The sequence below is a fragment of the Cervus canadensis genome, chromosome 15 (genome assembly GCF_019320065.1).
Source record: "Cervus canadensis isolate Bull #8, Minnesota chromosome 15, ASM1932006v1, whole genome shotgun sequence".
NCBI classification, from domain to species: Eukaryota; Metazoa; Chordata; class Mammalia; order Artiodactyla; family Cervidae; genus Cervus; species Cervus canadensis.
Window position 1 is genome coordinate 39,407,917 of NC_057400.1, and position 24,305 is coordinate 39,432,221.

Sequence of the window (24,305 nt, forward strand, 5' to 3'; positions counted from 1 at the left end):
TCAAACCAGTCCATCCTAAAAGAAACCAGTCCTGAATATTCACTGGAAGGCCTGATGCTGAAGCTGAATCTCCAGTATTGTGGCCACCTGATGTGAAGAACTGACTCATGAGAAAAGATCCTGATGCTGGGAAAGATTGAGGGCAGGAGGAGAAGGGGACGACAGAGGATGAAATGGTTGGATGGCATCACTAACTCGATGGACATGAGTTTGAGCAAGCACCGGAAGGACAGGGAATCCTGGCATGCTGCAGTCCATGAGGTCGAAAAGAGTCAGACACTACTGAGCAACTGAACAACAACATGATAACTATGTTTTCATATTGCAGACTAGAAACCCGTTATTGACAGAACCAGATCAGGTGCCTAGATAGATGATCCTCTATAAATAATATTTTTGGAAATTCAAGGAGCAGGGAATGGTGATGGCTTAGGGGAGGGAGCAACCAGAAAGAAACTGGAAAAGCTTTGTGGAGAAGGCAAGGACAGCAACAAGTTGAGCACAAAGCAGGTCCTGGACAGGTAGAGGCAGAGATTTAACATCAGTCAAGGCTGTGTGGCACTTAACAGACTTGATCAGAAGTACTGTCTTGGAAGCTGATGTTAAGTCAGGGTTTCAAGGCTACATGCTAGTGAATGGGAGACATCATCAACAACACTCAGTGCTCTGTTGAGTTTGAGGAGGAGGAGAGGGGAGAAATGGCTTCTCTTCGTGGCATGATCATTGGTAATCCTGAAGGACCTCTGCAGTTGTAGTAAAGTCTGGCTTTAAGAAGAGGGAACTATTAGATAGGAAATGAGCAGTAGATGTGGGCCAAGTTGGAACAGTTTGATGCTCAGCCGAAGGAGGTAATTTGTTGTTTTGAAGGGATAGTGAATTCAGAAACAGTTAAATTAAGGCAGGAAAAATTCTAAATAGAAAAGTATTTTTATGTAAGAGAAACATACGCATATTAAACATAAATAGGGAGCCACGGGCTTCCCCGGTGGCTCCTATGGTAAAGTCTTTGCCTGCAATGTGGGAGACCTGGGTTCGATCCCTGGGTAGGGAGATCCCCTGGAGGAGGGCATGGCCACCCACTCCAGTTTTCTTGCCTGGAGAATCCCATAGACAGAGGAGCCTGACAGGCTGCAGTCCACGGGGTTGCAAAGAGTCGGACACGACTGAGCAGTCGACTAAGCACAGCACATGAAAACAGAAAGTGAAGTAATAATAGTGAGAAAATGGGCTCTTGGTGTTAAATTTGGTAGAAATAATGATCACCTTTGATACAGTGTCTTATTTCAAAGATATTTGGTTTATTAGGTGTTTCTCATATTTGTTTTGAACTTCACAATCAAAAAGAAGTGGATGATGGCCACTTCCATGATGAGGAAATTGAGGTTTGGAGAGGCTCACCCAGTAAGGAGTCCAGAATAGCTTTAGTGTGGAGTCCTTTCCTCTGAGCCTGTGGTGGGGAGGGTGAGGGGATGGTTATAAGGGGCACACACAGGTTTGAAGTTAGGATGGCGGTAACTGGGGAGACAGTCACTTTGTGACCGTACTTGGATGTTGGTGCCGTAACTGTGATCCAATAAGTGTGAATAGTTAGAAGGAGCCAGGGAGTGATTGAAGAAATCGCCTTTGCTTTTCTCCACATGATTATTCCACAATGGTTCGAAAGCAAGGATTGCCTGAGAACATTATCGGGAGGACAACCACTCTCAGCTTACTTATGGGATCCTAGGGAGCGTGAGGCTGATTGCTCTCTCAGCTTCAGATTACAGCCATCACAAATGCGTTGGATATTTATTGGGTTGACCAAAAAGTTTGTTTGGATTTTCCATAAGATGCTACAGAAAAACCTGAACAAATTTTTTGGCCAACCCAATAAATGTATGAGATAGCAGAGCATTGCCAAGAGATGAGGTCTTTCTCTCCAATCCTCAGCCCATTTGTATTGGGTAAAGTAACCCATAATTGATGAGTGATTTAGTATTAACCACATGAATGGAAATAGACTATCTAGAGTATCCCATTTGGATTTTGGTGTGGAAGTCATTTTGGAATCATTAGCTCAAAGAAAATTCTTTCTGATTGTTCAGATTTCAGTATTTGGTGCCTGACGATGAAAGGAGAAATGCATTTCCATTTCATAGTCACGTATATGAGTGTGTGTTCCCAGGCAGCTCATCTTCCCCAAAATGGCAGTGTCATACTTCACCCAGGAGTCCTGCCAGAATGAAAAGTTGAGCAAGAGAGGGCCCTGTGCATTAGGGAAGGAAAGATGAAGACAGCTTGATGTGGATTAAGGAATTCAGACTGAAGGGGACGTCTGAGGAGAAGGTCGCTAGGATGACATTTTAGTAGAAAGAGTAAGATGGAAAGACAGTTGGAAAGCTTTTGGAAGAAAGAAAATTGCAGTGTCTTAATGGATGCCAAAACTACAGTACAGAACATTTGTTCATTCATCCCAAACCCGGGTAGAGTTTTGAAGCTTTGGTAACAACAAAGTTCAGGTTGAACAGTTAAGAGAACAAGTTAATGATGAATTTGGATGTCCTTTGTGTATCTGGGCAACTGTGATGGCCACTGCTCCCCAACTTGCCTGAAGGGGGATAGTTTGGATGACTAGTTGTCTTTGAATTTGTGTGTGCACGCGTGCACACACACACACTTAAACTGAAAACCTTGACAGTCTGGTGTGAATCTGCTATCCTAACCCACCCTGCTGCAGGACCTGCATAGGATGCTGGTCTCAAAGTTGACAGTTGTGGTCCTGTTTGTCAACAGAGTGAATTCTGTGACAGCAGCTGCCAACTGGGAGTCATTTCTGGCTCTTTCCTCAGAGTGTTTCAAGTTGAACCAGAAGGTAGACATTCTGGGGCAAGTCACAATTGGGTCACAGTGTAGAGATTGTTTTGAAAAGAAAGGGGGGTGTGGAGGAGGGAAGTGGCTGAATCCTGGCCCCTCACCCACTTCTTCCCCTTTCTAGCTGCATCCTGTTCTCCCTCCAGTCCAGCTGCCGCCTAAGATAAAGTGGCTGCCCTGCTAGAGCCTAAGGGTGAGGAGGGCGGCACGGATCCTGTTCTGAAGTGGTCCAGCCCTTGGGTGTGCCTGGACTCTGCTGATTTGGTTGGGTTCCTGCTTTCCTTTCACCGGTGCCCATGTATCTTAAGAGTGAGAATGTGGTTGGAGATCTGTGGTGGGAAGGAACCTTCTGTAGGGTGGCTTTGAGGGTGTGGTTGGCCCGCCCTGGGGTGGCTCCCTTACCCCTGTCATTGGCTTGGCGCCACTGCTCTTTCATGTTAAGAGTTTATCTCAAATGATCCAGAAACATCAGGGCTCTTTCAACCCACAACAATCAAGTCTTGGTTAATTTTACCCCTGCAGTATGCTAGAGCAACTGAAAAACATCCAGGCTGGGAAACAGCTGTTCTCACCCTAAACATTGGGAGCTTTTGAGAGCAGGCAAGGGCAGGGGTACTTTTCCTTCCTTGAGGATACAGCTGATTTAACTCCCCTTGTAGCTGCCATCTTGCAAGCATGACTTTGCAAAACTGATATTGTGGGTGAGGATAATAAAGATGGTCTTTCTCAGCTCTGCTTATATTGTCTTTTGAATTTTCTTACCAAAGGCAGAGTTAGCATTGAACTCTGGTGATGATACTGTATGTCAAAGGTAATATCTCAGATTTGGTTTTTCCTCATTTTATGTTTCTATAATCTATTACCCATTATCTGCAGATTTCCACATCCAGGGAACATTGGTTCATGAATGTATGGATCTAGGTACCTAGACAATTAACAAAAAACAACAAAACATGAAGATGAATGACTGTTGCAGGTTGCTTGCTGTTCTTAAGTTCTAACTGTGTAAGGACGGTTCCTTTATACATTATTTCATTCCCTGATGGAAGCTGAGCTGGCTTAAATCTGTAAGAGAGGTGTTAGAATGAAGTGAACATCATTTTGTCAACCATAATTAAGTTCCCTTAGAGTTTGGATACAAGATTAACCTACAGCTCAACACTTAAATCCAACAATAAAATTCTCTTGAGTGCACAAAGCACGATGACCAACCTTAAGGAGACCAGAGGAAGGCATGGCTTCCAAACATGCCCTGTGACTGTCACGTGGAACATGCTTCCAGCATTACTATGGAGTGTGCTGAAAGCACATCCAGTTTTTCTACGTCTCCTCGTGGACAGCAGGGTGTATTACGGGGTCCTGTCTCTTGGGACACAGTTTACTGGGACTTAAGATCTTTGTTTCAGCATGGATCCCTGATGGCTGACCCTTGGGTTTGAATCCTGGTTTTGACTTTCACTCCCATGGATTGTGCTCAGGAAGTTTCCACTGGCATGGTTGTGCCCTTGCCTTGTTTAATGAGAGCTGGCATTTCAGTTTTCCCCCAGCATCCAAGTGACTCTGCCAGCATGCCACTTGGATTTTACTTTATTTCAGCCTTCTGTGGGCATTGGACACATGGTGCCCTTCAAGAATAAGATGCAGAGTAGGCCTTTTTCTGCCTTTGGTGTCTCAGGTACCCATTTCTCATGACATGGAAGTAGGACTTGCTATCAGATAATGATACTGTACCTTTGGATTCAGGTCAACAATTTCACCCTGTGCATTTGGTTTTTCCCTTTTACTGTTTTCTTAACCTGTCACAGTCTCTTAATTAGAATGTATTGCTAGGGGACAGGCAGCACTGTCAAACGTTGTGCATTTTATAGAAATACACAAAAGCACCAGACAAGCAGCTGTAATGCCAAGTCCTCCAGATGCAATACTGAAATTCCTGAGAGGGGTGTCTTCATTGTTTTCTTTCTTTGTTCCAGAAGCAAAGGCCGATAATGAACCGAGCTGTTCGCCGGCAGCTCAAGAACTGTTGACAAGGCTGGGATTTTTACTGGGAGAAGGGATCCCAAGTGCCACACACATAACCATTGAAGAAAAAAATGAAACCATGGTAATGCCCAAGGAAGACACTGCATGTCTTATCTGCTCAGAGGATGAATGACGGCATAATTGTCTTGCCTCCTCCCTGAGTGGGGAAGTTGTTGTTCAGACCAGATGAGTCTGGGCCATTGTGTATTGAAATTCATTTCAACAGTTTGGTTGTGATCCTTTGTACTGGGGGTGGGGAGAAGCAGAGGGTGCAGACCTTATAAAAATGTCCACATTAACCTTCTGGTCACCACCCAGAGGAGAGTAACTAAATGAAGTGGCCGAGAGAATTCCTTAGGAATGATACTACTTTTATCTTTATAGCACCATTCTTTTCATCCGGCTGCTTTGGTATGCACTTCCCTGTGCTTTTTTTTTTTTTTATTGGTTGAGACTTTGGAGGGTCAGTGGGGTGAGGAAAAGATTTATAGGAGATGAATGGAGACAAAATAAAATAAGATCAAAAGGTTCATCTTTGGAAGAGCACTCCCCTTCCTAGGGAACAGCAGCCTGCCACATCCGAGATGAGAAGTGTACCTCTGAATAGCAATGAGAGGCCAGAGCCTCTGCCCCTTTGAGGGTCTCTGCGAGGGCGTCAGGCATTGATTGAGATCGCAGTGGCCACCAGTCTCCTTCCCTGGATCGCAGAGCCCATAAATCTTCCAAAAATTGAATCAGGTTGCCGTGCTCGTGAAACATTACAGAAACAGAGTTCCCAGATTTTCCACACAGAGGTCAAAGAACCCATTTGTCTTCTGCAGAGTTTAAATGAAAGGAAGTCTGCCTGTTTGCTGTTTCTGCTTTACAAATGTGCATTCCCACTAAATTATTTCCAAGACTGCCCTCTTAAGAAAAAAGATCACAGAAAGGCGAACAGAACTAGGGAGATCTCTCTTTTAAATTTTGGAAGACTGTATATATTAAGATCCCTGGATTGTAAAAAAGAAAACCTGTTTTCCATTTTCCTGTTTGTTTTTGATGCTAAAACCATGAAGCTACAAAGGGGTATGTAGACGCGCTAACTCCTCCTTCCGTTCATCTTGCAGTGCACAGCTCTGAGCCAAGGCATCAGCCCTTGCTCCACTCTTACAAGCAGCACCGCCTCTCCTAGCACCGATAGCCCCTGCTCAACCTTGAATAGCTGTGTCAGCAAGACGGCAGCCAACAAAAGTCCCTGTGAGACCATTAGCAGCCCTAGTTCCACCCTGGAAAGCAAGGACAGTGGAATTATAGGTAAGACGCTCACTGCTCAGTCATGTGATGGCTCCATGCATTTCAGCCAGAGCATTCTCCAGGCTCTTCTTAAGAGGGTGTTAGCGTGTGCAGTCTGTGACGGTCAGCCTGCCCGGACTGCCCTGTCCTTTGCAGATAGCACTGGTTCCACGGACAGCTGAGCGGTTGAAGCATTGGCTTTTATATTCCTTGGTGTTTATTTGATAACCCTGGACTCATATGGTAAAAAATTTTCCACATCATGTCTGGCCTGTGACATTATAAAAATTTTCCCTTGTCACTAATCCACTTGATGGGTATTGGGTTTGTATAGGACACACCACGGGACCATGAAGTCCCTGCATATTGAGAAGTCTTCCCAGCCAGATCTCAAGGTCACTGATCTCCCCACTTATGTCTAGGTATTCATTCTTTCGTTTCTTCTAATGGCATCTGACCACTGTCTGAAGGCCTGGAGCTTCTAAGTCCACCGCCCCCACCCCCACACCCATGCCTGCAAAGTACTTGTGGATATCCTGAACAGATTGTCTGGAGACGCAGAGTATAGTTGTGACTCTTACACTGGTTGGCTAGGTGACACGAATGTTTAGTTGAGTTATTTGCATACTTCTTTTGAGGAAATCATAAATGAGTCTTCTGATGAGTTCAGTAGTTTCTTAATCCCAGGTGCACAATAGAATCAACCAGGGGATTTAAGAGCCCTTGTTTTTACCTCCCATCCCAGAAGGAACGCGTTTGCATTTCTGCAGCTGGGCCTGGGTGGCGGTGTGTCCTGGTCTGCAGCCTGGTGCCTTGGGGGTGGGCTGTTCCGGCTTCCTATGCTCTCAAGCCATGCTGCTGTCTGACACTGATGCCTTCCTGCAGCTCAGCCTTTTCCCTGCTGCTGAGCGATGCACGTGTTTTTGAGGGATATGTTATGTTTTATTATTGGAATGAACCCCGCTTCCTTCCACGTTAATATGTAACCAAATGCAGTGGCATTTAAGCTCTTGGTTTTCTTCAGTCACCTGTAATTTCTTTCATGTGTAATTTGAAAAACCAAACTGCAGGTTCATCCAGTTTGTATTTTGGAGATTGCCTCAGAAGATACGTGAGCTACCTGGGTGGGGTCATGGCATTCTCGATGTTGCCCTTGTAACAGCTCTTGTGAGGGGCCCTGAAGCAAGAGGAAGGCAAGCCTGTTCCCTCAGTTATCTCTTGGATCAGGATTTTCAGTGGGTTTTTGTTTCATTTTTCATTGTCTCATTGAGATATAATTAACTCATCCATTTAAACCTTTGAGTAGCTTGTGTTTATTCAGAATTGTGCAACTATCACCACGATCTGATTTTGGGAATATTTTTACCACTTCAAAAAGAAACTCTGCACCCTTAGAAGTCACACCTCGTTTCCCTGCATACACCAGACCTGCTCACTGGGTAATCTACTTTCTGTCTCTGCAGACTAGCTCGTTCTGGAAGTTTCATATGACTGGTTTTTGTAGCAGGTCGGAATTCTCTTCACTCCACCTCAAGCCCTTCCAGTGAGCTTATTCTTCCAATTCCCTTTTCTCTTTTAACTCTGCTTCCCCACCTGCTATTTTGTCTAACAAGTTTTTCCCAGTGTTACTTCTGTTTTCATGTCCCATCTGTCTCTGAAGTGTCCACCATTGATGGATCTCTGGTACTGATTCTGTGATAGCCAGATGACTTTCTTTACAGTGTTCTTAGCTCTTCTGCAATACCCTTTCCTCCTCAGAGTTTGTCGTCTTTCAGGAAATTGGCCAGTGCTACAGGTCTTTTAAAAAACTTATTTATTTTTGACTGTTCTGGGTCTTCATTGCTACACACAGGCTTTCTCTAGTTGTGGTGATTGGGGGCTGCTCTTCATTGTGGTGTGCAGGCTTCTCATTGTGGTTTCTCTTGTCGCGGAGCATAGGCTCTGGGCTCGCAGGCTCGGTAGCTGCGACTTGCAGGCTCTAAAGCGCAGGTTCAGTAGTTGTGGTGTGTGGGTTTAGTTGCTTCACAGCATGTGGAATCTTCCCAGACCAGAGATTGAACCTGTTTTCTCTGCGTTGGCAGGCATTCTTATCCTCTGCACCACCAGAGAAGCCCTAGTTTTTTATTTTTATTTTTTTAATAGTTTTTTCTCTTCATTCTGTATTGTGGCATTGACATCGCAGCCTCTGATTATAACCAAGCCAGTTTCTTGTTTTGACAGAAAACTTTTCAGTGACAGAAAACTACCCACGTTCATTCTCTGCCTCTGTCTGTTTCTCATTAAGAGATGTTGCTGCAATTTTAAAGGTGTCCTAAAGAGGGAAAAGTTGCTGGTTTGTTTTTTGTATTATAATTGAGTGAGTGAACTGCAGGAATAGCAAGGCTCTCAATTAGTACTTGATTTAATACAGTCCCTGCTGAACCCAGAATGGTTAGTGCCCTTATAATGTGCTGTCCATTGTATCTCAATATTTTCAGTTTACTTATTCGTGTTTTCTTATTTACTGTTATCTCCAGTATTCTTGCCTGGAGAGTTCCATGGACCATACAGTCCATGGGGTCACAAAAAGTCAGATATGATTGAGTGACTTTCGCTTTCCACATGGTTAGGGGGTCTCATCTATCTTATTCCCGCTATCTACTGGGCTCCTAGCATGGTGTTGGGAATGAGAAATTAAAGAAAGAGAATTATGGCTGCTGTCAAGTTTCATTGAAGGAGGGAATGGTTTAGTTGGTTTGTAAAGAAGCTGCGTGGGATTCCCATTCCAAGTCGGCATCGTCTTTTCACGCCATCTGTACTGTAAGTTGTGTCTTGTCGTTAAGCAACTCATTTCATATCATTGAGGATGTCTTTCATTCCTTGCCTAAAGTCAACATGTTCTCTTAACTCAGCTGAACGTGAAAAATGCTGACGATTGAGATGAAAGTGGGAGGAAGTGGGAGGTGGTGCCTAAGTCCTTCTTTCAGCGAAGACCTCCTGCTCCGGGAGTTTGTGCTTCCTGCCTGGTTCCCTGAGCTCCTTTAGGAAGCCAGGCCCGTAGGTGGCCGAGAGGGAGAAATACTGTGCTGGTGACAATGTTCCTCTGTTCTCTCTCCTTCAGACCTGCAGAATTAGAACCTGCTGCCAAGGGACACATTGGAGGTGTGATAGGGAGGAGAAGGGAAAAAAAGCCTTTCCTCTCCAGCAGACCTAGCCACAGCTCTTTGAAAAGGTGGGCGTGGTTGGGCCAGAGGAGAAAACAGCTTCCTCCTGAATTGATAACAGGGTATGCAGGTTCTGTCGCCTCTCTGGGCAGCAGGCATCTGTGACTCAGTTGTGGTTTGGTGATTGCTGGGGGTGGAGCGTGAAGAACATGTCTGTCTTTATAAGGTGTAGCCTGGGAATGACAACCTTTTGGGCATCTTAACTGTTCAACAGAGTGAAATATTCAAGAACACAGCGATCCCAGTGGGCAGAGATGAAGGCGAGATATCTTGGCTTCCTGCTTTGGGAGGCCTGGCAGCTGCTTGTCAAACAGGCTGGTTAAGATTCATGTTCCAAGTTACACGGGGCCTGGAGAAGGGCGGAAGAGGCTTTCCACTTAATCTTCCATTTGAAGTTGTTTAAGACTCCTCAACCTATGGAGCTCAGGCTAGAATAGCAAAGGCCTGGGGGTGGGCTGGCGTAAAGAGTGCACAGCTGTCGCGGCATTACAAGCTTTGCGGAAGTTGTAGGCTCCCATCCAGGGCTCAGACCTGAGTTCCATGTATAGTATTAGCACAGTTTATTTAGAGGAAACTTCTAACAGTGCTAAGCCATCCTTAAAAATTCCCAAACCTCCCCCTCAACCTCCCCCTTATTTAAGCCAACTTCAGTCATGCTGATACTATTCAGTCTAAATATTTTTGACCAACAGATGCTGTGAAGGGAGGCTTGTGTTCCCACATGCCCAGACAGCCTTCTCAGGCTGGCACAGGGTGCCCGGCCTGGTTCTGTTTCTACTGGTTTTGATATATTGCAGATGAGAATTTCTTTTTGGAACTGCTAAGTAGGAGAAAGGGCAAGCTATTGACCAGTAGAGGAGTTGATTGGACCCCTTCCTATCTCCTGGAAGAGACCCTGATGCTGGGAAAGATTGAGGGCAGGAGGAGAAGGGGATGACAGAGGATGAGATGGTTGGATGGCATCACCAACTCAATGGACATGAGTTTGAGCCAACTCCAGGAGATTGTTGGTGAAGAACAGGGAAGCTTGGCATGTTGCAGTCCATGGGGTCGCAAAGAGTCAGACGCAACTTAGTGGCTTAAAAACATCATCTCCAGTCTCTTAGATCCCCTAGAGAGGGAAATGGCAACCCACTCCAGTATTCGTGCCTGGGAAATCCCATGGACGGAGGAGCCCTGGCAGGCTGTAGTCCATGTTTGCAAAAGAGTGGGACATGACTTAGCAACTAAACAGCAGCAAACTGTGGAGCGAAGGCTTAGCAGAACCCTCACCACCTCCTACTCCACCTTCATTGTGTTGTGCAGGATTGTGTGCAGGATTGTGTGCAGGATTGTGTGCAGGATTGTGTGTTTCAGGAGCTCCAAGTTCTCCCAACATAAACTTCTTTAGAAGCTTAATAATTCTGTCATGTAGAAATACTGTCTAAGCTAGATGAGATTAACTGAATTCCCTACAATGTCTTTTTTTTTTTGTCCCTAAGGTAAATTCCTTATTCTTAACATATTGAAATTATTGATATTACCTAGAAGTTAGTGTCTGATTTTTAAATCTGCAATGTGAGAACCTCTAAATGTGACACCAGCTGTACTCATTCACTTGAAGCAGCTTTTCAATTACTTGCTTTGAAAAGGAAGACTTTATAAAGAAGTTGCTTTTAAAGGTATTTCCTCCATGACTGTAAGAACATTTTTTCTTAGTGACACTCTCTTGAATATAACCGGCTTCCAAGTGTTACAAATGGAAAGTCATAGATTATGATCCCCAGCTGAGAAAAAAGTGAGGTACGGGCTGACCTTAGGAATATTGCAGGCTTGATTCCAATCTGCCATAGTAGAGTGAATGTTGCAATAAAACAAGTCACAGAACTCTTTTTGGTTTCGTAATGAGTGTAAAAGTTGTTTACACTGTACCACAGTCTGTTAAGTGTGCAATAGCATTGTACTTAAGAAAAGTTACATACTTTTATTAAAAGATACCTTATTCTTAAAAAATGCTGACCATCACCCGTGCCTTCAGCGAGTTATCTTTTTTTGCTGGTAGAGGGTTTGAAATATTTTGAGTTACCAAAATGTGACTCAGAGATACAAAGTGAGCACATGCTGTTGGAAAAAGGGCATGCTTGGATTTACTCGATGCAGGGTTACCACACAGCTTCAATTTGAAAAACACCAGTTTTTGCAAAATGCAATAAAGCATAATATACCGGTATGTGTAGTCATTCGAATATGTGTAAAAACCAATCTGATTTTAAAAAGTCACGAAAAGCTCTATTTGCTTCAAAGATATTGTTTGATTTTTATGTATTTCATATGATCAGTATTTTATGTTTGTATTTATTTCAAAGAAATGGGCCATTTATTTCAAAAGAAAGAGGATGGGTATTGGATGAAGAGAAAGACACAAAACTCAGTTTTCCTATCAAGTTTTAAAATGTTAATAAATCCTTCCTATCCATTAATGATAGAGGTGCCCAGGAGGATTTCCAGGTAGCCATTTAAAACATCCTGGCAGAGAGAGAGGCCTTTAGAGGTTAACCATTCCTTCCATTTGCTTTCTCTGCCATCTGCTTCTACCTGCTGACACTTACAATCTCCAGATGACTTTGGTGGTGTGTTGGATTTGTTGAGAGCTGGTGTTAGAACAGCCCTATGAAGGGAGGGGAGAGGAGGGCATTCCACGTGGAAGATGGCCTGACCTCGTGTCTCACCTCTCACCCCACCATCTCCCCACCTCCTGCCCTGCTCCCCAACAACTGAGCCACCACATTCCACCAGGCCAGATAGCTTTCAGGATGATTAAATGCTCAGTATTTGAAAAGGGTGAAGCAAGAACTCAGACTCTGCCTTTCCCCTCTCTCTCGGGGGTGGGGGAGGGCGCTTGCATTTGTTCCTCCCCTGCTCTCTTTGAAGTGGGGAGGCAGGTATACATTTAGGCAGGGGAATATCCTCACAGAAACATTGCTCCTGCACAAGTGGCTTGTGGTGAAATACCGATAGTTGATTATGATCCTGCTGATCCTTGCTAGAGTTTGATAATATTTGTTTTTCTGCCCAGTTGCTTAGGACATAAAGAAAAGTGACTGTGGGCTGACTTTTATCTTCCTGCATCTCTCTTCTCTGCTCTCCTAGGCTTGTAAAATGAAAGTAGTGCCAGAGGAAGTGTTAGACCTTTCATTTTCTGAACTTTGTGTCCCAGGGGAGGTGATCAGATGCAGAAAGAGGCACACAAAGAGGAATTAATTGTACTTTATTTTCATTTTTAACTTGTTGTCAATCCTGCCCTTTTGATTTTATGCTAATACTGCTTTGTTGACACCTGTATTGCCCTGCTTTGAAATTGATTTGGTAATAACTATTTAGAGTGTTTCAAATCTGTGTTAATATTCATTTTGCTACACTGCCTGCAATTTAAAAAATCATCCTTAATTATAGAAGCTTTTTAATCTCTTGGGTGAAGGAGGAAAATTTGCCTTTACATATATTATTCAGTAAGGCCCTTAATGGGAAAGAAGTCCTTGGTGGTGATGTGAATCAGCAAAGCGCCCGCCGTACTTGAGTTCAGACCATGGTGGGAGTTCCCAGGCTGTTTTGTCTGAAGCATTTATGGACACCAACTGCATACCAGGAGCACATTTGTTGAGTGCTGGGACGATAGAGATAGTTACAGCATCTGCTTTAAAACTTGTCTCCCTGTGGAATGACAGAATGGTCTCCTGCCGTTGGAGACCTGGGCAAGCTGTCAACTGCTGCAAAGGGTGTAAGACAGGGCAGTGCTCTCCAAGGGAGGTGTTTCCCGTGGATAATACCAACCGCTGAACGTGAGTGCCTTATGCTCTTTCCTGGAAGGGTCTGGAACTCTGTGGCGTCAGTGGACTCAATGAGAAGTTCCGTTGTCTAGGCCTTCAGTGCTGAGGGTCTGTGAGCTGTACTAGTGCACAGTGACGTGTGCTGTTGCCGGAAAACTTCATGTTGTTCGAGTCTGCAGGCTTCTTTCTGGAGGCTGCTACCCGCCCTTTCAGACAGAGTCTGGAGCCAGCGGGGCGAGGCTGAGGCTGGCCGGTGTGGCCTGCCTGCCCTCCCCTGCGCCCTGCCCCAGCTGCCCCTTCAGGTGTCTCTGCCTCAGAGGCCGGCTGAGCCCTGCTGGGACCACGTGGCTATGACTCGAGTCCCGGCCTAGCCGCCTGGCACAGCAGAGCGCCTTGTGCAACGCGGTGGGCGCTGAGCCGGAGACTTGGGGCAGAGATCTGCCCGTCACAGGACCCTCGGCGGTTCCACAGGGCTGTCCAGGGGAGCCTTGTGCTGCTGTCCAGGCAGCGTGGTGGGAGGAGAAGCCAGAAAGCCCCGTGGAGCCAGAGGTAACTCAGGGCCCCCTCCCTGCATCCTGCCAGGTGAGCACCATCAGCCCGAGTGTCTTCACTGGAAGCTGTGCCTGCCGGGCTGCGGGAGGTAAGAACGTCACCCAGGCCCCAGGCGGACGAGCCCCAGACTTTGTTCCTGTGGTTTGTTAGTGTGTGGGCGGGGCGGAGGGAGAGGCACCGGCTGGCATTTCTGGAGGTTTCCTGCAGACTGGGTTCATCCTTGCAGTCTTCCCTGGTGTCTCCTGGGGAAATGAAGTGTGTGGCCTGGCAGCCTGAGCGTGCGTGGTGTGAGTGCACAGCAGAGGAGGGCAAGCGGCTTTTGGGTCCAGAGCTCCAGGTAGTGGGCTTGTGGCTTCTTGGACCTGTCACCTTGATCTTTCCCTGATTTTGATCTCGGTTAGACAGTGTTCCCCTCCCAGAGTTGCTAGTGATCTTCATCCGGGTGGGTCCAAGAAGGCGGTGTCTGCACTAGCTGGATTTTCCTTTTTTATTCACTTCTTCTCTTCTCTGACTTTCATAAGCAAGCAATCACTTTCTTTTTTGTTTCATCTTCAATTTACTGGTCCCTTATTTTAACTTTTAAACTCTTCCTCTTAACCATTAAACTGAATATAGAAGTTGAAAGATGTTTGTCTGGGTTTTGTTAGTGGTATTTTATTTTTCTTCAGTTGAATGGGGAGGACAGCATTCTCATGATATAGGAGGCACCTGACATGTGCCCTTCTATCTGATTTTTCTCTACCACCTACAGAGAGACAAAGGGCTCTCTTCATAGATCCCTGGCTTTGAAAATGGAGAGTGCAGGACAATCTATGGGATGCTTAAATTTTTTTTTTCAATTTGGGGGTGTTTAATAATCTTTTCAAAATGATGTTTTTGTGTATGTTTCATATTATAATAAATTAGTGTAGTCCATGAACATAATTTGTAAATACATGTATGTGGGATGTGTTCACAAGCTTTTCTAATCCTGTGATTGGAGCAGTGCAGAGCATCATTCTGGAGCCCAGTGAGGCTTCAGGTGTTCCGGGGCTTTCTTGCCCATGGGACTGTTAGAAGTACTGAGTGAGATATGATGGAAGTTTAGAACAGGGCCTGTGACCGTAAGCACTATTATAATATTCATGTTAGCCACTATTGTTGTTCTTATTTCCTAGGGATGCTTATTTATTTATATTCCATTCCTCCCTAGTGGATTTGAAATGCTCATAGGCATTTACTAAATCGAGATTTTTCTTTTTCAAAGAAGGTATGGGTGGAGGAGGGCTTCCCCGGTGACTCAGCAGTAAACACTTCTCCTGCCAAGGCAAGAGATGCAGGTTTCAATCCCTGTGTCGGGAAGATCCCCAGGAGGAGGAAATGGCAACCGGCTCCAGTATTCTTACCTGGAAAATCCCAGGGACAGAGGAGCCTGGCGGGCTACACAGTCCATGGGGTTGCAAAGAATTGGACACAGTTTAGCGACTAACAACTGCAACATGAGTTGGGGAAAAAGTGAGAGAAAAGATGAAGTCAGGAGTCAGGTTGATAAGATTTTATTAATTTTGCTTTAAAGTGGGCAGAAAGTTTTACTCAGGACTTGTAGCCAGTGTAAAGAGAGAAACACAAACATACAAGATTATGTCTGGAAAGTAAAGACAAAAACGTGCCCATTCCTAGTAGCAGACCCAGAGAGATAGCCTCTTGTGGGTTCTTAAAAAGTTGAGAAGCCAGAGTTTGAACCCATGCCCCTTTGCATTTTTCACCTCTTGTCTTTTCCAGAGCTCAGAGAAAGAAGAATTCAACTCTGCCTATGTATATGTTTGATACCAATGGCCCTTAGTTCCTAAACAATTCTGGACTGGTGCCATAGTCAGATTATTTCCTGGTGTTCTTTTAAACCTACATCTTGATTTAGATCCCACCAAACTACTTTTTGGACCCTGAACTTTACTGTTTATTTTTTAAAATTCTATTTTAAGTGAACATTAACGTAGAAAGAACCTTCTATAGGCAAAGAGGGGATGAGAGGAAGGCTGGGAAGGAGAAGGAAGGAATTGCGTTATTGAAGTGCCATATAGAGCACAATGTTTAATGACCAAGTGGGTCCCTGTCTCTGCTTCCCCCACCTCCCAGGCAGCCCTGACACTCTCTCCTGGCTCCCTCATGACTGACCTTTCTCCACTAGCTGCTGCCCAGGGGCTATTTTTAACAAGGCAGGTTTCATGAACTGCAAAATACTTTTTAGCCACAGATACTTCTTTTTTAAAATTAACTTATTTATTTTACTTGGAGGCTTATTACTTTACAATATACCCACAGATACTTTTACACAACTCCTTTTACATGATGAGAACCGTGCGAGGCAAAGGGAGTTTTGTGTGTGTGCAGTCAGAAGGTAATGGAAGTACCACTAACCTGTGTGTGTGTGAGTTTGGTTAGTTTTTCCCCAGTGTGTTTCCATATCTATAAAGTAGTGTTAATGGTTCTCAGCCTTTCCACGTCTTCTCACATGTTGTGGTGATCATGTATGTGTCTTAACATGATTTGAAAGTGCTTTGGAGGTGGTACAGCCCTGTGCATGAGTAGGTCTGGGTAAATGTGCTGTTACTTCTGAGGAAGATGACCCACTGTCCCTGCCTCAAGGGAGTTTTCAGGTTACATGGAGAGTTAGAAGTAGCATCACACGTGAGTAAATGAGCAAACCTAATTTAATACTAACTTACAAGGCATAGCCTAACCTCTTAGCTTGATAAAATGCCTAATAAGTCACTCGTTTCACAGAATCCTGCCTATTTGCAGAGTGACTGAGACCCAGCCTGAGTGATGGTGAAAGTGGCAAGACTTAATTGACAAACACTGGCATCTATACTGGGCTTCGCTCGTGGCTCAGATGGTAAAGAATCCGCCTGCAATACAGGAGAACCTGGGTTCAATCCCTGGGTCAGGAAGATTCCCTGGAGAAGAACGTGGCAACCCACTCCAGTATTCTTGCCTGGAGAGTTCCATGGACAGAGGAGCCTGGCGACCACGGGGTCTCACAGAGTTGGACTCAACTGAGTGACTAACACTTGCACTTTCTTGGCATCTGTACTAGTTGAAGGAAGAAGACGATAGAATTTTTCAGTTGTTAAGGGACTTTTCAAGATTATCCAGGCTCTGGAAAATGTCAAACAGCCCTTATTTTTCAGAGTATTTTATTTTAATCATCATATTTAGGATATTGCCCTGTGTGGTCAACTCGAGGGTGACTGTGTTAACTTAATCAGGAGTATATTCCTGTTAGCCTGGAAGAATAGGTATTTTTGAGTAGCAGGTCATTTGTTTTAAGACCTGCTTTCCCTTTCTTGGAGGCTGTGGGGTTGTCCTATTTGTTGTGCTTCTTAGGTTGGATGGGGAAACTGGAGCCTTTGTGTGCCCCTCCTGGATCTATTTCAGTGCTTCATCATATCTGAACCAAGATGAAAGTTCACTGCCTGGGCTTCCAGCTAGTAGCCTGACCTGGGATCCCCGGGAAGAAGGTTGTGAAGTGGGGCAGTCTTAGTGGAGCATCTTTGTGGGAGGGGCCTGGCTTCAGAGGGTCTCACCTGCCTGCCTTTCACCAGGGCTGAAGGTGGACGCTGGAATGCATCTCTTAGGTGAACTTCATAAGGGCAGTGGGAGAGTCTTCTACTTACAAACATAAATTTATGTAATATTCTCCTTTTGAAATTGCAGCCCCATCTAGGACCTTTCTTCCCAGCATACTCAATGGAGGGAGGGGACCTTTCTCCTCCTCGCCTCCCCCCCGCCCGCACTCCCCTCCCTCCCCCTGACCTGAGTGATGCCGCTGGTCAGGGCCCGGGAACTTGTGGCCGAGCTGACGGAACTGGGTCTTCAGCCTGTCCCTGCAGTGCACAGGCCCTGACCAGACTGCCCCTGCCTGGCTGCTGCTGGGGCCCCTGAAGTCCTGCTTCCAGTGCTGACATTTGTAACATGGAGTGAGGAGTCCCTGTTCCCACTGCTTGAGGTCTGAGATAGAGGTTTGATTCAGAAGTGCATGGCACTCAGGGAGAGCAAATGAAGAAGAACATCATTTGGACCTTGTTTTTCACCCTAGGAATATGATCCCTCAGATAAATCAACCACAACCTAAAAACCAGATCAGTCACCCCTACCCTGGAACTGTAACTTAGATGTTGGGGTTGTCTTGGAACCTGGCTAATTACAACATGCCTTCAGGAAAAGCATTTTGAGTCCTGAGCATTGGACTTCAAAATGAAAGTTTGTGACACAATCATAGCTTATTAAGAGATTATCATTAGTAACTAATGACGATTGAGGCAATATCATTAATAAATTAAGGTAATCCTATGAAACCCTTAGCACAATCCCTGATATACAGTAACCTTCAGTAGATTCTCACTACTGTTATTACTAGCACCACCTGCATTTTTAGGATGGAAAGAGTCATACTTAACAAACGGATGCTCATATGAATGGCCCATTTAAAAAACACGCACAATGAAGACTGATCGATTCCAAATAGATGGAGAAATTGGTAGTAATCCTCCTGCTAGAATACTTGGAAATGTTAGGAGTCCCCTAAAGGTGTGACGGGCCCATCCCAAATCAGCTTACACTTTGGTTAGAGACTCAATGCCAGCTTTCCTGAACCAGCAACAGTGAGAGTATATGTCCTGCCTTCGTAGTTTGAGCTCATCCATTGAATAAGCAAACATTTACTGAGCATTGAGTATGGGCCAGGCCCTGTGCTGTTCAGAAAAGGAAGGGATCAGCTAATGGTAAATCCTCTAAGGAGGCTTCAGCAGATAGGAGGGATTTTTAAACAAGGAGGGAGCAGTGGATGATAAGTCCAGGAGCAAAGACAGTTTTAAAATTGTGATAGGATACCCTGCAGTCACATCATAGGAGGAAATTGTTTTGTCTTTACTTCTAAACCATAAAGAGCATTGTAAAAAGAAAACCCGCTTCGGACCCTTTGATCCCAGATAACAGACTCTGTTGGAGCTAATTCACCAGCCTGCTGATAAAGTGTGTATGTTGATGAAGCAGCTTAATCCAGGCGTCTGGGTCCTGAATACACTCTGACCCAGTATGCTCCCATTGAAGTCTTGCAGTTAAAGGCCTGGGCCGCTGGGATCCCAGTAGAGATCAGAGGACCTGGCCTCTGTTCTCAAGGACACAAGCCAGTGTTGGACCCGTGGCGGGACCTGTGTTTGCAAGTGGATCACATGTGACTCGGTATCTTTAAGTGAGAAGTGGCTGTTTGTAGATTTATAGAGTGAATGTTGCCCTTTTTCTCCTTTTTTGCCATGATGCTTTTCCATCCTGGTTTTCTTGGAAGAGGTTAAATATTAATTCTGCCATCAAGTATCCCTTCTCATGCTTATGTATTCCTGTCCCTGGTTTCCTCAAGGTTTCCATCCTATACTGCTAAAGGATCAAAGTCAAGTCGGCCTCTCTGGATGTCTTGAACAGATGTTATAATGGTTTAATTCTAAGGATTAAATTTCTGTCTGACTTTATCATTGGATTTTGTTTTATAGATTTTCCTCCTACATCTTTCCTGCATTAACCATTGTACTGCCCTGCCCCTTCTCTCTGTGCACAAATGTTATTAATTTGGGAAAAATACTTAAAGGTTCAAAGGAATTTAATGAGATTTGAATTCCTTTGTGAGCAATTCATCTTTGTTAAAAGGCAGGATATATCATTTCCAAATTACATAGATTTACTGTTAGCTCTCAGATGCTCTTAGACAGTTTTTTCATCATCTTCTTATCAGAGTTTTCTTTCCCCTCCCCTGTAGAATGATTTAGCAGTTTATTTCCCCTGATAAGCAACATTCTTCTAACTTACCAAAATACACTGTATGAAACATAGTTTGATAATAATCTGCACAGACCAGAAAACCATTGATCATGGGGATGGTGTGTGTGTGTGTGTGTGTGTGTGTGTGTGTGTGTGTCTGTGTGTGAACTCTCAAGAGCCCCAGCTATTCCTGGCTTCCTTCAAAGTATTTTGGTCTCTCATTTCAGCCACAATTACAAGTTCATCGGAAAATGATGACCGGAGTGGCTCCAGTTTGGAATGGAATAAGGACGGAAGCCTAAGGTTAGGGGTACAGAAGGGAGTGCTCCATGACCGCAGGGCAGATAATTGCTCCCCAGTGGCAGAAGAGGAGCCCCCTGGGCCAGCGGAGAGCGTGCTGCCCAAAGCCGAAGCCTCAGTTGGAGATGGTCCGGTCCCTTATTCTCAGAGCTCCAGCTCGCTAATAATGCCACGGCCCAACTCAGTTGCAGGTAAGGCCACGCCTCTCCCTGGAAGGGTGACCTCGCTGGGTCTGAGGTGCCCACTGCTCACTTTCTTCACATGGGAATCTAATCCAGACACAAGCCACCCTTGTGATAATGGGTCAGGCACTTACTTTTGCAGGCCTTACTGTACCCATCTGTAAGCATGAGGGTAAACCCATATGTAAACATAAAGCTGCATTTAATGGTCATTAAGTGACCTTTGCCCTCTAGAATTCTTTAAATCTAATACTTAGACTATATGGCTCTTTGTATATGAGGGAAGAAAGGACCAAAAACTCTGTCCTTGTTTTTTTTTTTTAATTGTAGGATAATGCTTTACAGAATTTTGTTGTTTTCTGTCAGATTATTTTAAGCCTGAGTTAATGCAGGATTTACAGCTTAATCAAGGGAAATCATTGTTTAGAATGAGTTTGTTAATATCAGCTCAAAGAATTTCTTCTTTCCATTCCCCTGAATTTTCATTACAATTTACTTTCAATTTTTAGTTGGAGGATAATTGCTTTGCAGTGTTGTGTTGGTTTCTGCCGTACAATGTGAATCAGCCATATGTATGTGTATATCCCCTCCCTCTTGAACCTACCTTCTGCCCACCCCTCAAAAGAATTTCTAATCCAGCTTTCAAGCTAATTTTCTGTAGTTGAGGCTCATCATATAGATGGGAGATCCAGTTTTGTATAATTCGGTTATAAGGGAGTTCACGGTTTAAAACGAGCAGCATAAAAGCAAGTTCTCCATCAAGGAAATGGAAACAGGCCAGACAGCCACGTCTCAGCAAGATGGGGCAGCTGGAGCTGAGAAGAGAGTGTGAAAGGGGTGACTGGTGCTGGCTGACTGGTCAGTGGGTGCTAGTTCACAGTGGGCGGGGAAGGGAACCCTACATCTGAGCTGCTGTGCCTGTTTCAAGGTCCCAAATTTCTAAACTCGGTGCTCTTCTGTTGAATTTAGAAGAGGAACTTGTTTTGATCATTGTTTGTTACCAATGAGATGCTTCCGATTTCTCCTCTGCCAAGGCCTGGACCCAGGATCTCTCTTCTTACATCAAAGGGTTTCTTTGTGACTCTGTACTGCTCCTTTGGGATGGGCCAGGCTACTCTGGTTGTCGTTGGGTGTGTTTTACAGTGGAACTCCGAAGTGGCTGATAAATATACGGTCCTAATGGAAGAATTCTGAGACACAACTCTTAATTCACTTTCAAAGGAAGTAAAATGGCCTTGTTCCAGAAGAGGGATTTGGTGTGCCTGCCGGAAGGAAGCACTGAGAGCTTTATGTGTGTTGAATGTATTGAATGATGGTTCTTCCAGAAGATAGTGTGTCCTCCCACCACCATTTCACCATCTACAGCATAATATGTTGCACCCATGGCATTTTAGACCCTTTTTACCTGGATATGATGAAAGGTTCATTTGTATTATCCCAGGGCTTCATAGCTGTATTGACTTCAACAAAATGGCAGACTTGTATTCAGTTTAATGCAGCTATTTTAAAATTAGGAAACACATTAATAAGTTAATTTAACAGTGTTAAAAGGACCCCTTTCGGGTTATGTTTTCTGCTTGATGCTCTTTTATGTGGTTTCCTGCCACGTGAAGTGACAGTGGGTGTGAGCTGAGCATTTCCAGGAGACTGCAGTGATTATAGAACAGGGCTTTCTGATTTCTGCTGTGCTCATTCATTAGCTTCTGCGGATGCACTTGAACCAGACCTCCTGTGGAATTGGGAGGGTTTTACCTCTGGGCTTGAGCAGTGACTGCTTAGTCTAATGGGTTTGCTCATTTCTCCCATGTTGCATATTTTATAAACTAAAAGCATATTTTGGAAGGAAATAGGAAAGTGCCTTACATTATAGTATCTGCTAACAAGCTCGGAGTCTGGTAGATTCTTCATTGCCTACCCTTTTACCCCTGAAGCTGAACTTCAGTTAGGTAGGAATGGTGGAACTCCCCTGGTGGTCTAGTAGCTAAGACTCTTCACTTCCAATACAGAGAGGCTGGGTTCCATTCCTGGTCAGGAAACTAGATCCCATAAACTACAACTAAGAGTTCTCATGCCAAAAAGATCCCTCATGCTGCAACTTAAGATTCAGTGCAGCCAAATAAATAAAAACTTTTTTAAAGAGGGAATGGCAAGATTTTTCAAGTATCATTGAAAAGGATAGAAGACTCATGTTATAGACTATATGCAGTGCTGTTTGTCTAGGGATTAGAAGGCAGTTTGCTACAAATAGCAGTAGGCAACACTCCGTGGTGGACTGAAGTAAGGTGGGAAGGACCGTATACTGAAATCTCTTTTGAAACTGTTTGCATGTCAAGATTCATGTAAACACAGAGGAACTCCCGTTTGATAGGAAAGGTGTTTTGGTATGTGAAACAGAATAAGGACTACGCAGGGGAAAGAAAGGTGATGCCAGCTTCCCCAAGGGACATAGTTTCCTTGGGGGGTGAGGATATGGAAACAAGTTCCAAAGGCTGCCTGCCGTTACTGTCCCTAAGCCTGTTACAGAGAACTGGAGCTGTTGCTTCATTCTTAATTGTCTCACACAGTGGAATTTTTTGGTCAAAGGTTATAAAAGTAAGTTGGCTAGGTTTGGTGATTGTTTTGCTATACAGAGATTTTCTTTGGCAAAGCATTTGTTGAAGTGGAATTGATTTAGAAAGCTGCAGTCTGATTATTATTGTATATGCCACATCAAAATACATAACACAGACACATTATTCCTTCATTAGAAAGCAGAATAAGAAGCCTTTAAAGTGATATCTTGAATAATCCAGAAGTTGGATAATTGAGCTCTACCCTTTTGGACTACTGTTTTTCTTTTCTTTTCTTTTGTCCTTTGAAATACTTTCTAAGTGAATCACAGAACACTGTTTAGTTTAGGAAACTAACAAGCAGGAATACCAGCCAGTTTTCTTGAGACTCGAACTGATGATTGCCTTGGACTTACCTTTGATAGGTTAATCCATGGTGTTTTAATAGATGTTCCCTTTGCTCAGCGTAGACAAGTCTCCCTCTGCTTCTCCATCTACCCATTCCATCCCCACCTCCTTTCCCCACCAAAAACCCCTCTTTCCTGCAGCATCTTAACATGTACTTCTCACCCAGATGTTAGACACAATGCGTGTATGCCATGACTGTATAATTAATTTAATTGTAGAGGTATTAGCAGTAGATTTATTGCAGCATGAAATTATTGCTTTCCCTCTGATTCTTCTGGACTCTGAATAGTGTTCGGGCTTTTGAAAGCATGAATTATTTAAATACCAGAAGTGAGCTAATTTTTGTAGCATCTGAGAGTTCCTAGGAGTGTGTGAAAGGACAGCGTGTTGTTCTCTTGGGTGTCACCTGGGCGTGGGACTGAACACCTGCAGCGTCACTGCTGCTCCTCTTCCATCACTCTCAGTGGCTGTGATGACACTTTATAAAGTGGAGGGAGCCAGCAGGTGGTGGCTTGCAGCCCTGATAAGCAGTGGTCCTTTTTGAAGCAACATGTTCATGTTTAGCATAGACCTCTGGAGTTGCTGGGCCACTCTGTTCCCTACTTTGGAACTGAAACTGTAGTCACTGAATATCTGCAAAGAGGTATTTGAAACCTCCTATCTCCTGCCTCTGTGTCAGACTTGGGCTTTTTTGCAATCCTTTCTTTGAAGTGCTCTTTACAGTCTCTTCTTCTTAAACCTTCAGTTGTCAAAAAATTCTGAACTGAATGTCATGTTTTAAGGCGTCAGGATAAGAAGGTAAGTGGGAAGCCTTTGGAGGCTACAGGCGTCTCTGTGCCCTCTGGGGTTGAGGCAGCAGGTCAGACAATCTGGGCTCTTCCAGCTCTGAACCAAACCAGCTTGTGGCCAGAATGTAGCTGGGGTTACTCCTTCTGTCTCAGCCTTCACCATGTAGGTGTGTGCACAATGAGGTGTGCTGAAGAGGGGTCATTTGCAGAGTCCCAAGTCAAAGTCCCAGGTCCCAGGTAGCAGCCTGGAAATACATTCTAAGCAGTATTACTATAGGGAGTCAGGGTGATGGGTGTGGTCCTGCTGGCCATCTAGGAAGTTTCCCATGCCCTGATTGTGAAGGACCTGGAGAGAAGCTAGATGTTGCCTTGGATTCCTATACCTTAGGCTCACTTGGAAGTCCTACATAGGGAATTAGCTGTATCTTTCTAAGAGGAAAGATTTGTGTGGAGTATTGACATAACTGTGTGTGTGCAGTATGTGTGAACAAGCTGTGGATACGCACCGAAGAAGCGTCAGTGTGTGCTGCCGTAGAGCCGAGCTGTCTGATGTTTCTCCGTGGCCTGGGACGTTGAGCAG

At 44.5% G+C, this 24,305-nt stretch overlaps 1 protein-coding gene across 11 annotated transcripts in view; it reads left to right on the forward strand.

Moving 5' to 3' along the window:
- Positions 1–24,305, forward strand: part of TANC1 (tetratricopeptide repeat, ankyrin repeat and coiled-coil containing 1) — a 241,797-nt gene that overhangs the window by 159,904 nt on the left and 57,588 nt on the right. For 5 of the 11 annotated variants that reach the window (XM_043487575.1, XM_043487574.1, XM_043487580.1 and 2 more), the window contains 3 exons: positions 4,824–4,954; positions 5,979–6,165; positions 19,726–19,989. In XM_043487575.1, coding sequence (XP_043343510.1) covers positions 4,824–4,954; positions 5,979–6,165; positions 19,726–19,989 — 582 coding nt within the window. Of the gene's footprint in view, positions 1–4,823; positions 4,955–5,978; positions 6,166–13,866; positions 14,043–19,725; positions 19,990–24,305 lie in introns of those variants that run through there. The other 6 variants (XM_043487579.1, XM_043487581.1, XM_043487582.1 and 3 more) reach the window with 4 other exon arrangements.